The sequence below is a fragment of the Triturus cristatus genome, chromosome 8 (genome assembly GCF_964204655.1).
Source record: "Triturus cristatus chromosome 8, aTriCri1.1, whole genome shotgun sequence".
NCBI classification, from domain to species: Eukaryota; Metazoa; Chordata; class Amphibia; order Caudata; family Salamandridae; genus Triturus; species Triturus cristatus.
Window position 1 is genome coordinate 744,015,122 of NC_140591.1, and position 16,143 is coordinate 744,031,264.

At 42.8% G+C, this 16,143-nt stretch overlaps 1 protein-coding gene across 2 annotated transcripts in view; it reads right to left on the bottom strand.

The window, feature by feature from the left end:
• Positions 1 to 16,143, bottom strand: part of LOC146805006 (acetylserotonin O-methyltransferase-like) — a 723,771-nt gene that overhangs the window by 532,146 nt on the left and 175,482 nt on the right. For both annotated transcript variants that reach the window (XM_085622160.1, XM_085622159.1), the window contains exon 4: positions 6,427 to 6,495. In XM_085622160.1, the coding sequence (XP_085478286.1) occupies positions 6,427 to 6,495 (69 nt within the window). The remainder of the gene's footprint in view (positions 1 to 6,426; positions 6,496 to 16,143) is intronic.

Sequence of the window (16,143 nt, forward strand, 5' to 3'; positions counted from 1 at the left end):
ACAGTTTTAAAAATGTTTAAATAAGTTCTAACATGTCGTTGAATATTATATCTTGGAATGTTAAAGGTTTGGGTTCTCCTATCAAACGTCAACGAGTTTTGTCTCATATTGCAAACTTAAAAGGAGATATTGCTCTTTTACAAGAAATTCATATACCAGACTCTGAAATAACTAAATTGAGACGATGTTGGGTGGGCCATGTTTTCGCATCACCAGGTTCCGGAAAACGCAATGGCGTTGCTATTCTCTGTCACAAACGCTTAGATGTTCAACTCATAAGTCAAGATAATGATTCTGAGGGTAGATGGGTGGTGATCTCCTTACTAATTAACAAGATTCCCCTTACTATTTTTAATGTTTATGCTCCCACTTCGCCGGATAAGTTGTTTTGGCCTCAAATTCTCTCCCGTTTAATGCAATGTACTGATGACTACTTAATTTTTGGGGGGATTGAAATATGATTGTGGATCCCTTTATTGACAGGAATTCCGGCTCCAGATTTGTCCCGTCTTTTATGCATTCTCAATTCACGTCCACTATTTCTCAAAGAACCCTTGTAGACTCTTGGAGACTTTGCCATCCCACACTGCAAGAGTATACTTATTATTCACCAGCTCACTCCTCCCAATCCCGATTAGATTACCTTTTTATTTCTAAGGCCCTACTTCAGCACATTTCTCATTCGGACATAGGTTCTATTCTACTCTCAGATCATGCCCCAGTTTCCTTGAGTTTAGATTTACTTCCTCCCATTAAGGGTACTAGACGCTGGAGATTCAATAACTCTCTTCTTTTAGATCCTACGTTCACACCAGTCTTTCTCGAATTCGCTTCCTTATTCTTTGAGGAAAATGAATCCCCTCAGTTATCCCCTCAACTTGTATGGGATTCCTTTAAAGCTGCTTCTAGAGATTTTGTTATATCCTTTGTTGCCCGAAAACGACGTGCAGCTTCTCTTTCCTCTCATGCACTCACTTTACAAATTAAAAAACTGGAACATCTTTATTATTTTTCGAAAAGTCAATCTACCTTGAAAGAATTAATTAGTGCTAAACTCTCTTTTAATAAGCTTTCTACTGGCAATCTTCTTGCTAAATATCTCAAGATAAAAAAGGAACGTACTAAAATTTATTCTATCGTATCCTCTACCAATGCCGTGCTTCATACAGATGAAGACATTCTTTCGGAGTTTTCTAATTTTTATAAATCCCTTTATACTCCTGAATCTACTCCTCTCTTATCTGACATCGATCAGTATTTAGCTTCTATCCCTCCGCCTCCTTCTTTAGATGTAGACTTCTCTTCTTTAGAGTCTGATATCCAGACTAAAGATATTCTTACTGCTATCCAGTCACTTAAAAAAGGGAAAGCTCAAGGTCCTGATGGTTTTACCATAGAATTTTATAGCCATTTTTCCAAATTACTTATCCCTAAATTACTTAATTTGTTCTTGTTTTTTATATCTTCCCGAAAATCTGAAGGTTCTTTTCAAGAGGCTTTGATTTGTCTTCTTCCAAAAGAGGGTAAAGACCATACACTATGTAAAAACGACAGGCCTATTTCTTTAATCAATCTGGATTATAACATTTTTGCAAAGATTATTGCGCTCCGTTTGGATAATATTTTACCTCATTTAATTGGCAGAGAACAATGTGGTTTCATTAAAGGTCGTCATCTCTCAGATAATACTCGCCTCTTTTTCAATGTTCTTAGTAAATCTCACTCCCATAAATCTTCGTTAGCAGCTGTAGCTTTGGATGCTGAAAAAGCTTTCGACAGGGTTAATTGGCAGTTTATGTTTTCGACTCTTACTTGGTTTGGTTTTGGCCCTAGATTTCTTTCTTATATTTCTCTTCTTTACTCTTTTCCGAGGTCGTTTATCTTAGCTAATGGTCTTGTTTCTCCTTCTTTCCCACTTCTCCGCGGTGTCAGACAAGGTTGTCCCCTTTCTCCTCTTTTATTTATTCTGACTCTAGAACCCTTTTTATCTAAAATCCGGTTGAATGACAGTATTACTGGTTTCCCGTATGGCGATAAACACTTAAAACTTTCAGCGTATGCTGATGATATTCTTTTATTTCTATCTAATCCTCAGACCTCTCTACCGGCTTTTCTTTCAGAAGTTTCTTCTTTTTCTTCTGTTTCAGGATACAAACTTAATGTGGATAAATGTGAAATTCTTCCATTAAATAAATATTGTTTCCATGCTGATTTTGTATCTTCTTCTTTCCACTGGAACCCTACCAAAATTAAATACTTAGGTTTATGGTTCACCCCTTCTATTAAAGAAACTGTATCGCTTAATCTTAAGAACCTCCAGTCCACTTTAATTAGCTCCACAACACGATGGCATCCCTTATTTTTATCTTGGTGGGGTAGATTAGATTCTGTAAAGATGATGTTGGTTCCTATCATCCTATTTTTCTTATCTAATCTGCCTGTTAACATCCCTAAATCTTGTTACAAACAAATATATACTATTTTATCAAAATTTTTGTGGCAGAACAAAAAATCTAGGATGTCTTTTTCCAAACTTAAAAATCCTAAAAACCTGGGTGGGGTTAATTTCCCTGATTTTGCATTATATCATACTTCCTTCTTTCTTAAAAATTCCTCTTCATTATTATCTCAAAATACGACTGATTTGTTATCATTACCTCTGTGGGTAGATATTGAAGCCTCTTTCATTTACCCTTTCTCATTTGATGACTTTTTATCTATATCGAATACTCCCCAGAAGTTCTCCCTTCCCATTCTTAAACATACTCGTAAAACTCTTCATCCTGTTAAGCTAGACGGTTTAGATGACCGTACTCATTTCTTGCAATCACCGATTTGGTATAATACTCGTATTAAGATAAATAATCGCACTCTTTTTTGGAAAGAATGGTTCGATCTTGGTCTTAAATGGACTCATCAACTTTTCACAGGGGATACTTGCATACCTTTTCCTATACTGCAACGGAGCTTCCTTCTTCCCTCCTCATTTCATTCTAAGTATAAATTATTGACTTTAGCTGCCCAAAGTTCTTATGATAAACTCGCAACTCCCTCCTCACAGACCATTTCTTCTCCTGTTACGATTTCATTCTTGAAATCGAACCCCTCAGCTTCTCAAATTTACAATAAATTGAGACACATTGGTCAAACTCGGGACAAATCTGCAGTTGAAACTAATTGGGAATCCGATTTAAACACTTCCTTTTCCACGTCAATATGGTATAACATTTGGACTAAGATAAGGAAATCTTCTAGGGCGGCAAATACTACACAAACATTATTTTTCATATATAATAGACTTTTAATTACTCCAGCCAAATTACATCAGATTAATCCTCTCTCTCCCTCCACTTGTTGGTCATGTCCAGCCCCTGTTGCAGACCTTAATCATATGTTGTTTACTTGCCCGGTTATTCATCACTTTTGGATTAAAGTTTGGCAGCAAATTAACAAAATATTTCACACGCATATCCCCTTTATTTTTCTAGGTAGTGCTGCGGAAGTTTGGTCTTCATCCACTTCCCTTAATCCCCTCATTATTGACTTACTCATTGCTGTTGCCTTTCAACAAATCACTAAGTCCTGGAAAAATGCTTCTAATGTCTCTTTTCAGGCCTGGTGGTATGGTGTTTGCTATAATCATAGGTTAGATAGAGCTTATGTTTACCCGATCACTTTGGCTATTAAACGTGATCTTTTGTGGCTTCCTCTTACAAATTTTTTAGATTTATCTGCTCAATCATTACCTTCTCATGTTCCAGCCATAGAAGAAGTTTCCAAACCTCCTTAAATTAAGGTTATTCAGATTAAGGTATCTTAAATATTATTCTATTTTATATATGCTCTCAGTATATAGGTGAATTTGTGGCAGTGGGTTCACTATGATGTGCCTTGTTTTATATTGTGTATAATACCTTTTTTTTTTATGGTATTATTATAGGATATACCTATAATTTCCTCTTTCTCTCCCTCTCCCCCTTCTTCCCCTCTAATGGAGCCAAACTCAAACTTATGATTTTTAACAAGCATCGATCTTTTAGGGGCAAAATTATCATAGAGGGTGTGCCTCTAGAGCAAGTTGATGCCTTTACTTATTTAGGCATTACTCTGGAGAAAAAGATGAAATGTAGCCCCACATTGAAACGATGTCACTAAAACACCGACAATTGGCAGGAGCCCTAAGCAAAAAATTTAGAAATTCTTTGACAAAGACCAGTAAGTCCTGCATTACAGATTTACAATGCAAAGGTGGTGAGGTCAGTTCTGTACGGGTCAGAGCTTTAGGGGTTTAAAAATATGAATAAGCTAGCATCTGCTGAAGACAGGTTCCTACGAACTCTCACTAGTCTCCCCAAAAGCACCCCTACCCTCCTACTGCTCAGTGACCTAAGAAGGAACTCTCTGGTTGACTTAGCTAGGATTCGTCCCATTATAGACTGGCACAGAATATGGAGCACCCCGAACTGATCACTTATGCAAGTGGGCTTAGGGATGTTATTGAGGCAGACCATTTACACAAAATAAGCTGACTCAGAGACATCATGGGGGCACCGACAGCTATGGGCTTGTCAAACCTGTGGGATAAACCATCTAGCACGCAGTCTCTATCCAAAGAAGTTATGAAGGAAAGATATTGGGAAACAGTGGGGCAAAATATTATCAGAGTGATTGTACTACACAGACTGGGAGTTTTAATTCAGCAAAACCCTGTCCTCGTTTTGAACTCTTTTGGGACATTATAACTAAACCCCTTGATTGTAAACTTTGCTTACAATTTAGAGTGGGTATCCTGCCCCCAAAAACCTTTACAGCAAAATGGTCACCACTGGGAGTTAACAAGTGCCCCCTCTGCATTGAGCATTCAGAAACACACCTACACATTCTGTTTGTCTGTCTTGCTTATGCAGCTCCCCGTAAGGTCTGGCTAGTGCAGACTTGCAATAATTTGGGTACGAGATAAAATAGCATTGCCTTGAGAATATTGATGACTGACCCCGCAACCTGCTACACAATCCCCATAGCCAAATTTCTAAGGTGGATATGGTGCATAAGATCAAAATTTGTTGTCCCGGAGAGCAATTAAGTATGTAAAGTTAAATGCCATTAACATCAGCACCACATTGGTTTGTCTGGGTTATCAGAAAATTGTTCTTTCCGAGCATAGGTCTTGTATACCCATTGCAATTTGCACAATATTTAATTCTTGCTGGTACTACTGTACTAATGATATGATGTGCCTTCTCCATGGTCTCTGGATATGTTGAAATTCCACATATCAGGGCTTTGCTTTAACTACCGCATGGGGCAAAATCTATATGCTTTTTCTTATGCCGAGCCTTGGTGCTGCCCATCCATTTGAAATGTTTACATCTTCTATTTTTGCTGGTGTTTAAATCTATATGTTTTGATTTTAATCAGCTGTTTTCTGTTAAAAATGTTATTGACATTTATATGACCCATTGGCCGCTTCCCTCTGAGTCGTGGTCCCCAACCTATTTTAATGTTTTTACCATGTAAATTTGCTGTTCTCCAGTGTTTTAATAATATGATTCGATTTTTTAGCTGTATTTCTGATGAATTGATAACTTTTAAAATGAATGTTCCTGTTTGATGGAAAAATCTTTTCTTGTTAACTTGTCATTTATGCTGCAAACGCTTTTTATGACAAATCTGTTGAAATAAAGATTTTTGAAAAGGATGTAATTATTGCAGATTCCCAAGAGTACTCACATTGACACACATTTAAATGTACATAGTGTACACTTATATATTTGCATGTGTGCTTGGTTACGTTTTCACTTATTTTTCGACCCGTGGAAAAACTCTTTCCTGTGCCACCTTACCAAATCCGTTGCTCCCTCCCCATTCCCATATGGCATGGAGCTTTACTCCTACCGTCCCAGGGTTTAACCATCAACCAATTCCAGGGCGTGACTGTGCCTTGCAAATGTAATTACTCACAAACTGAGTTAGCAGTTCACTGCCGTTTGAAGGCACAACCACACTGGAACCCTGATTTTTATGAACCAAAGCAGGTTTGCTGTATATACATTTACACTATACTTCCGTAACAATATATATGAAAACACCCTATAGTGCAAATACTCTTTTTCTGACTACGCAGTGAAAATGTACCATTGAGAAACAACCATTTGAACACCGAGTTTCAGATCAGATTTTCAAATTGCTGTGTGAACTCGACTATCATTGTATAGCCAAACGAAGAAATTGTAACAGACAGGTAGATAATTGACATCTGAGTTAAACCGCACCGAAACATGAAAATTGAAATAAAACACACACACTTGATATAATGGACGTCAAGAGAAACACAATAATGCACAAGTTGCCTATGGCAGATCTTTGAAAACACTTTTAGTGTTATTCCTTCTCAGTCAATTACAAACAAAATGCAATTAGTATTACCTGTAAACCGCTTCAAACAAGGTTTTTCTTGATATCCCAAATGCTCTTTCCTCCTGACTTGTCCCCTCCCTGTGAGACAAATGTAAGCAAAGGTTTACAGGGTTATTTTCATCTAAACTTCAGTTTCCTCACATGCTCATTTGTAGTCATATTAAATTAGGCCAAAGTATAGGATTAATCATTTTGCATATTTGTTTGTCATTGGCATTAGCTAAGTATATATTTGATTTTCCTTGGATTAATCAACCAAACATTTGACTAGTCACTAACAGACTGCACTACTTGCCATTTGAAAAACAATGTAAATCATTTAATGAATGATTACTTTTTAAGATGGTACCTTGCCTGACCTTGAGCAGCTGTGTATGATTAGGGGCCTTAAGTACAAATAATACTTCTGCAAATTGTGCATCAATTTCGTTTGACTGGAGTCTGATTTTGCTAACCAACCTATGTATTAGAAGGTCAGTAAACAAAACGTCACAAATCACACGGCCTCACAAAACAACTTGCCTAATTAATTTTTATCAGGCAGGTTGTAAGTTGTGACCTTTTGGGATTGGCTACAACCACAGGGATGGTGGCCTACAAAAGATTGCTGACCACCATCCTTATGAGTTTTTTTCAAAAACAGTCAAACTGGAGCTACCCTAAAGACATGTTTTCTGGTCTGAAAATCCCAAGTGGGAGACACTGCCCACTCCCCTGAAGCTGCATATATAATGCAGCAGAGGATCAGATTAGATCTGATCGGCTGCCACCACATCAACTATAGTTAGTTGGACATTCTTCTCGTACAAAACCATAGAAATTTCCCTGTTATAGTTAGTTCAGCTAACTATAACTCGCGCACCCGCAATGCACTGCTGATGACGTCACATATTACATCATTCATGACATGGTCGGTGACATCACTGATGGCATCTCAAATGACATCACTGATGACATTACTGATGACATCATCCAGTGACAGTGTTTTTCTTTAAAGTGTAAATATGTATTATATATATGTGCCAAGGTGTATTGAAGAATGAGTGGGTGTATAAGTGTCTGGATGGAAGATTTAGTAGGTGTGTGACTGACTGTTTAAGTGAGTGATTACATGTGTCTTACTGAATGCATGGGTTAGTGACTAAACTGTGTGAATGTCTGTATTAGTCTGCCTGTTGTATAAGCTGCTGCATGGGTTGCTCAGTAGATACATGAGTGTCTATAGGGGTTAGCAATTGGTTGCCTGAGTATTTGTATGGGTGCATGAGTGTGTGTGTGTGGGTGGGCAGAAGGTGTGTGACTCTGTGCATAGATGTTTGAGTGGTTGATTCACTGTGTGTATGGGTTCAAGAGTGCATGTGGAAACAGCTGTATGGGTGGGTGAGTGTGTGTATGGGTGTGTTGGTGAGTGAATGGATGTCTGAATGGTACATGTCCAAGTAACTATGTAAAAGGCAGAGTATGTGAGAGTTGAAGTATATAAATGACTATAAGCGAGAGTCAGTGATTGTGAAAGTGGCTGTATGGATGACTGTGTATTTGTATGAGTCATTGTATATGAGAGTAAGTATGCGTTTGTTTCTGTTTGAATAAGTGATGTGGTGTGTGTATAACTTTATAGGTCAGGAAATGGAAGTATGATTGATTCTTTGCATGACTGACTGGGTGTGTGAGTAACTCTGGATGAGTGGTGGTGTATGAGTGCATGTACAGGTGTATGAGTGCTTATGATAGTGTTGTATTGATGAGTGACTGCATGTATGTGTGATTGTATGGGTGAATGAGTAGATGTGTGTGTAGACCTAGGAATCAGTGAGTACCTATGTAGTAACTGGTATTGGTGTGTCAATGGTTTTGAAAATGGTAGTCTGTATTTTACAGTGGGTGTATCAAAGGTTATATTAGAGTGTGAAGAGGTGCATCAGATTTTCACGTGGATGATGTCATCAGTGATGTCATTTGAGATGTCATCAGTGATGTCATCAGTGATGTCACTGACCATGTAATGAATGATGTAATATGTGATGCCATCAGCAGTGCATTGCGAGTGCACGAGTTATAGTTAGCTGAACTAACTATAACAGGGGAATTTCTATGGTTTTGTACGAGAAGAATGTCCAACTAACTATAACGTCCCTGAAACCTATGTTTTTATCGGTGAATTTCAAAGGTTTCTTAAATGCTAATTTCTAACTATAATGTGCCTGAAACCTATGGTTTTTTCAGTGAATTTCAAAGGTTTTCTAAATGCTAATTTCTAATTATAATGTTCATTAAACCTATGTTTTTTCTGTGATTTTAAATTATTATCCCATTCTCAACCTGGTGAAAACTGCCGATACCGCCAGTTTTCCAGCGATAACTTCCTCAAAACAAATCGCCACAAATGAGAGCGACAAGTATCGCTAATGATATGCAGAGTAGGCGTTCTTGTGCAAAAATAACACGAAAACACCACTTTCCGATATTTTCAACGACCAGCTAAATCTGCGATGCGATCGAAAAACAGCTGAAAAGCTATGTTAGCAGTAAGAATTTAACATCTGCTTTTTACTGGTGTAAAGCAGGATGACTACCTACAGTATGAAAGGGAGCCCAGCCCAGAGCCACATCTGAAGACCAGCACATGTCATAGAGCTACTGATCATACAGCTCTGACCCCCAAGAAGGCCACAACACCCACCGCCACCACTCCCAACACCTCCCCCCGGACTCCCTCCTACTACCACCGAGGCAGCGCAGAACAGGACAGCGGACCTTCCCAAAATGGCATGGCCCCTCAGCCACACAATAGCTGAATGTTGGGAGATGTGGCAACTAAGTATGTGTGAAGGACGCAAGTTACCCATCAATAACAATGCACATAATGCCAAGTGTAGCGGTGACGTGCTGGACAGACCTCATTATGCAGAGCACAGACCTCTCTATGTGTAAATATACTGCTGGTGAATGTAGTGTTGTGGACAGTGGACACAACCATGTTACCTCAGGCAGTGGGGAAGATCTCGGTCATGTAGCTGTGTCTCCCCCCCCTGTAAGCGGAAGCTAAAGCAGAAGCAGAGTGGGCTGGTCCAACATATGCCACTCCAGTGTAGGATTGTGAATAAATAGGCCAGGGCTCTGAGTGTGGTTCACTTCTGGGAAGGCCAACGTGTCTGCCACAGCAACGGCCCTCAAGCTGCCACGACCGCCGGCCTCCTCAACACAGGACCCCTGCGAAACCAGTGGCACAGCACCACAGAGTTTTGTCTGTACAGACTACTGCCTTCAATGTACACTACGGACAGCAGGTCTAACAATTCAGATCGAGTTGAGATTCCAGATGGCGCAGTCCAGTAGGCAACAGACATTGCTCCCAGTGGGGCCCGTCCGGACTAAGCATCATCGCAGGCTGTGCACACGCAGAGTGCTTCAGGTGCCACTAACTTAGTGCACCACAATTCATCGCCACATAGCCTTATTAAGGCAGAATTCATTAGACAAAAGACATTGCTACCAGTGCGGCCTGCCCGGACCACGTATCATCGCAAGCTGCGCACCCACTGAGTACTTCAGGTGCCACTAACTCACTGCACCACGAGTCATTGCCACATAGCCTTATTAAGGCAAAATTCATTAGACAAAAGACATTGCTACTAGTGGGGCCCGCCCGGACCATGCACCATCGCAGGTTCTGCACACGCTGCTTGCTTCAGGTGCCACTAACTGTGCAGCTCAACTCAATGCCACATGGCTGTGGGCCCTTTCTGACCGCTGCCTCCGACCTACACTGTAGTCATCAGGGCTCACAATTAAAAGTGAGTCTTGATTCATTAATTGCAGAGTCCAGTAGGCAACTAAGTATAACGTCCCTAAAACCTACATAATATCCATTTAGTATCCTTGCTTCAAGAACTTGTTTTATATCAGTTATAGCTTTAGTAAAATGACCAAATTCATCTTGCAAGTCCAAAGGAACACTGAATGGCAGTCTACACTGTGGACAGCAGAGCTCACAATTTGAATTCAGTCTTGATTTATTAATTGCAGAGTGAACTGTACTCTATGTCCTCTGATTTTGTCAAGAGGAAGTGACAAAAAGCATTCCTCGATGTCTTTGCTGACTACTGCCTTCGATCTACACTGCGGACAGCAGGGCTCACAATTCTGATCGAGTCGCGATTGCAGATGATGCATGCCAGTTGGCAACAGACATTGCTCCAATATGGCCCGCCCTGACCATGCATCATCGCTGGCTGCGCACATGCTGAGTGGTTCAGGAGCAACTAACTGTACAGCTCAAGTGAACACCACGTGACTGTTGGCCCTTGCTGACCGCTGCCTCTGGCCTACACTTCGGTCAGCAGGGCTGACTGTTCAGATAGTCGCAATTGCAGATGACGCAGTCCAGTAGGCAACAGACATTGCTATCAGTGCAGCCCGCCCGGACCACGCATCATCGCTGGCTGCGCATACGCTGAGTGCTTCAGGTGCCACTAACTCTGTGCAGCTCAAGTCAATGCCACGTGGCTGTGGGCCCTTCCTGACCGCTGCCTCCGGCCTACACTGCGGTCAGCAAGGCTCACAATTCAAGATTAGTACTGATGCAAATTGTGTAAGAGAGTATAATCGGTTAAGAAGATCAAATGCTCCGAATCTGTGCAGCTAAAGTCAATGCCACATGGCTGTGGGCCTTTGCTGACCGCTGGCTCTGGCCTACACTGTGGTCAGCAGGGCTCACTATTCAAATTCAGTCTTGATTCATTAATGTCAGAGTCCAGTAGGCAACTAACTATTACGTCCCTGAAACCTACATATTTCGACAATGTAGTCCATATATATTTCATCTTTTGTTCCATACGCCCACACTGCAGTCATCAGAGCTCACAATTTGAATTCAGTTTTGATTTATTAATTGCAGACAGAATTGTACTCAATGTCCTCAGGTTTTGTCAAGAGGAAGTGACAAAAAGCATTCCTCGATGTCTGTGCTGACTACTGCCTTCGATCTACATTGAGGACAGCAGGGCTCACAATTCAGATCGAATTGTGATTGCAGATGACGCAGTCCAGTATGCAACAGACATTGCTACCAGTGCGGCCCTCCCGGACCACGCATCATCGCTAGCTCTGCACACGCGGAATGCTTCTGATGCCCCTACCTCAGTGCACCACAACTCATGGACCCTTTATGATAGAATATTTTGTGTATGATTTCATATCTGCTGCCCCTACCTCAGTGCACCACAAGTCATAAAGCCTTTACAATAGAATATATTGTGTATTATTTCACATCTGGTGCCCCTACCTTAGTGCAGCACAAGTCATGGACCTTTTATGATTGAATCTCTGTGTGTGATCCGATGATTACTGTTGTACTTGTTGCCAGCACCAACCATTCCCTAAGGGCTGGCTTTCACTCACCCTACACGCACCCAGCACAGACGTCACTGGACATGTGACCCTGGTAATAAAAAGGGGCCGAGCGCACGTGCCCGTACCCAGTTCCACTATCTATCTCACTGTGTCCGTGTATTCATTATATATGCATGATGCTTCCCCTGGCCCTACCACATTACATTGTGATGTGGACAGTGATCGCAACCATGTTACCTCTGGCAGTGGGGAAAACGTTGGTTATGTAACTTTGTCTCTGTCATTGTATAAGTACATAGGTAGAGACTGGATCATTAGAGTACTCCAAGGAGAGTGTAGTGTGAATTTATAAGTGCTTCGGGATTGGCGGAGTGATTGGATAAGTACGTATGTTGGCGGAGCTTAACTCCGGTGCTCGAGCTTGGCTCTAATTGGCTACCCTCCATGTGCCAAAAAATGGAAATTGTTCATCTTTGCATGGCCCTGTATTGCTACAGCTGCAACACTCCACTGAATGTACAATAAACATTCGTATCCACACAGATATGTCATGTGCATGATCTTTCATGTGTGGAAGAATGGATGAATGTAGGGTCAGTGATTCCCCCTACCTTCCATGTTGGCCATGTTGTGGGACTTGGGTCACACGGTGTCACATTGGCGCTTGCAGCCCGCATGGCGCCAACACTACAACAGAGACACCCGCATCAGTTCATTCCTCATACAGCCCAGGACGGAACCACGCCCATAGCTCTGGAGTCATTGTTCACAGCCTCACACAGGACTGGCATACGCCAGGCCAGCCCACCCTGCTTACGCTTACCGGGAGGAATGACAACGCTACATGTCCCAAGTCTTCCTTGTAGTGATTTGCTGATCACAGGTCTAGTTGTCAGCATGCCACCGCCACTCCCTAATGGCTGGTATACACCCACAGCACACCCATGCAGCACAGGTGTCACAGGACACGTAACCCTGCCAATAAAAAGGGCCAGGTGCATGTGCTCGAAGCAATTTCTGACCTCTCTCAGGGTGTATCCGTGTGGTGTGCATATGGGCATGGGGACCTAGGGGCCAACGACAACACATTCCGCTGGCCCGGAGGTGACAAGATGGCATCCACACCACTTTACCCAATCATAGAGGGTCCATGACTTTTAGGGCACAGACTTGGTGACACCGGATGCACTGTGGCCGGCAGAGGCACACCGCCATGGGATGGTGACATTCAGTGCACTGAGGTAGGGGCACCGTAACTGCTGAGCGGGTGTGCAGCCTGCGATGATGCCCCGTCCCAAAAGTCTAGACAGCTCAGGTTTTGTGGTCCCTGCTGGACCGCAGTGAAGGCCTGAGCCATCGGACAGCGGGGGGCCTACCACCACGTGGCGTGGCCTCGCTGGTCACACAGTTAGTGGCACCGCAAGGGCTGAGAGGGTGTGCAGCCTGCGATAAAGCCGGGTGCACTGGTATGTCCTCTGCCATGGCGAAATCAAGACCCAGCACCAAATGTGTGACCTGGTGGCCTGCGGAGTGGGGCTGCATGATATGAAGGGTGCCTTGTCCGTGGGCCCCAGGATTGGGGCTTGCAGCGGCACGTGGTGGGCCGTCTTTTCTACATGTAGGTTGCAGAAGGTGAGCAGTTAGGCCTGGGTGCACAGGCGCGGAACAGCGATGAAGGTGTGTGCAGTTGTATGTACTCTGCCATTACTGATTCTATACTATGTTTCAGATGAGTGAGCTTGAGGGCTGCAGTATGTTCTGCCACATGGTTCAAGACACACCGGTGGTGGAAAGGTGAGGTGGGAGTGGATGGTGTGCAGCAGCCTGGGTACGCAGGGGCGGGCAGACACCTCTTGGCAGCAGAAGTGGATGGGGTACATCAGCCTGGGTGCACAGGGGGCGAGTAGACACCTCTGGGTGGTGGGAGTGGATGGGGTGCAGCAGCCTGGGTGTGCAAGCGCAGGACAATGATGAAGACATGTATAGTTGTATGTACTCTGCCATTACTGATTCTATATTATGTTTCAGATGAGTGAGCATGAAGGCCAACAGTATGTACCTGCACGTGGTTGGACACACACCGGTGGCAGAAAGGTGAGCTGTGAGGGTTTTGTCCGCAGTGTCGGCACTCATTCTCCTTCTCTTCCTTTCTCTCTCTCACACTCTTTCTTTCTCTCATTCTTTCTCTCTTTCTTCCTCTCTCACACACTGTTTCTCTCTTTCTCTTTCTCTTCCTCCCTCTCACTCTTTCTCTCTCTTCCTCTCTCTCACTCACTCTCTATTTCTCTCTGTCTTCCTCTCTCACTCTTTCTTACTCTCTCTCTTCCTCTCTCTCACTCTTTCTCTCTCTCTCTCTCCTTTGATGGGCACACGACTCACAATCTTATCTTGCTTTTTGTCTTGCAGGCTGTTATTCACAGATTGTCCACCCCGCCACGTGGCGATGATTTGAGTTCCACTCAGTTAGTGCTACCAGAGCTGAGTGGGTATGCAGCCTGCAATGATGCGTGGCCTTGATACACTGTCCTGGCAATCAAGACCTAATTTGAATTGTGAGCTCGGCTGGACTGTGTGTACGCCATGGCTGAGGAGGTTGCTGCGGCATGTGGTGGGCCCTCTTGGACACATGCTGGTGGTGGAAGGTGAGCAAAGTGGCTTGTTTGTGCAGCAGTGGGCAGTCATCTCTGGGCGGTGGGTGTGGATGGTATGCAGCAGCCTGGGTGTGCAGGAGCAGGCAGACACCTCTGGGCAGTGGGAGTGGATGGGGTGCAGCAGCCTGGGTGCACAGGGGCAGGCAGACACCTCTGGGTGACGGGAGTGGATGGGGTGCAGCAGGCTGGGTGCGCAGGGGCAGGACAGCGATTTAGGCGTGTGTAGTTGTATGTATCTGCCATTACTGATTACATACTATGTTTCAGATGAGTGAGCTTGATGGCTGCATTATGTCCCGGCACGTGGTTGGAGACACACCAGTGGCGGAAAGATGAGCTTTGAGGGTTTATTCCACTGTTTCGGCACTCACTCTCCCTCTCCATCTCTTTCTTTCTCAACCTCACACTCTTTCTCTCTCTCTTCCTCTCTCTCTCACTCTTTCATCTCTCTCACACTATTTCTCTCTTTCTCTCTCTCTTCCTCTCTCTTTAACTCTTTCTCTCTTTCTCTCTCTCTCTCCTTTGATGGGCGCATGACGCACAATCTTATCTTGCTTTTTGGCTTGCAGGCTGTGAGTCACAGATTGTCGAGAGATGACACGCCATGGCTGTACCTACTTTTATTTTGTTGTTTTGTTTAAATAAAATGTTTTATATGTAAATCCATAGATGACTGAGATTCTCATTTGTCCAACCTCATATGCATCTTTTTTATTATAATTGTGTGACGTCAGCCAATTTGTTACATTCCAGATTTTGGAAGGTTGCTGTCACATTTTTTCTGCTGCCTCCTCCATACCGCGTGGTACCTCGGCAGCCATGTCGCACTATTTTATGTTTGAATGGAGAGCAATAACGGAAACTCACTCAATATCCGGGATCTTTACAAATAATTAGAGAAGCTCATGAAATCGGGGTAAGCTAAGTGGTGTGAGCATAAGTCCCTTTCAAAGTATCTTGAGGTGGGCCGCATTCCTGCTAACTGAGTATCATGTGATGCAGAAAGTCAAGAACAGCTTGAGTCTACACAGACATTCATGGAGGGGCAACAAACGAATATCATGGCCACAATCAATTCAGGTTTTAAACCGAAATCAAATTTTGTACCTATCATGCCCAGGGACAACATTGATATCTTCAATGAACAAATTACAAAAGAGATCAAGACATTGTCTGGCAAAATTATACTTAATAGCAGAAAGCTCAGCACACACCCATAGAAATACAAACAGTTGGTTCAGAAAATCCAGAATATTGACGCAGTAGTGATCAGAAATTCAGACAAGGGGGGCAACGTTGTCTTATGGCCGAAAGAGCAATACATGGAGGAAGCTATGAGACAATTGGGGGACGGGAGCTGTTACAAATTGGCAAACATACAAATAGTCATAACAGCACAGAATGATTTGTTTTCAAAACTTTTGGCTTGGAAAAGTATGGGCATGATCAATCAGGAGGGATATAAATTCCTGAAAAAAGACTACCCCATATTACCAGTTATATATTTTATACCAAAAGTACACAAAGACAAGTTAAGACCCCAGGGAAGGCCAATAATTTTGGCCAAACAGGGCCTACTTGAGAACGTGTCTGTGTGCATTGACTCTTTTTTGCAAGATCTAGTAAGAACATTGCCATCATATGTACAAGATGCGACAGACTTCTTGAAACAAATACATGAGTTGCAATGGCGTGATGACTATCTACTGCTAACGTTGGA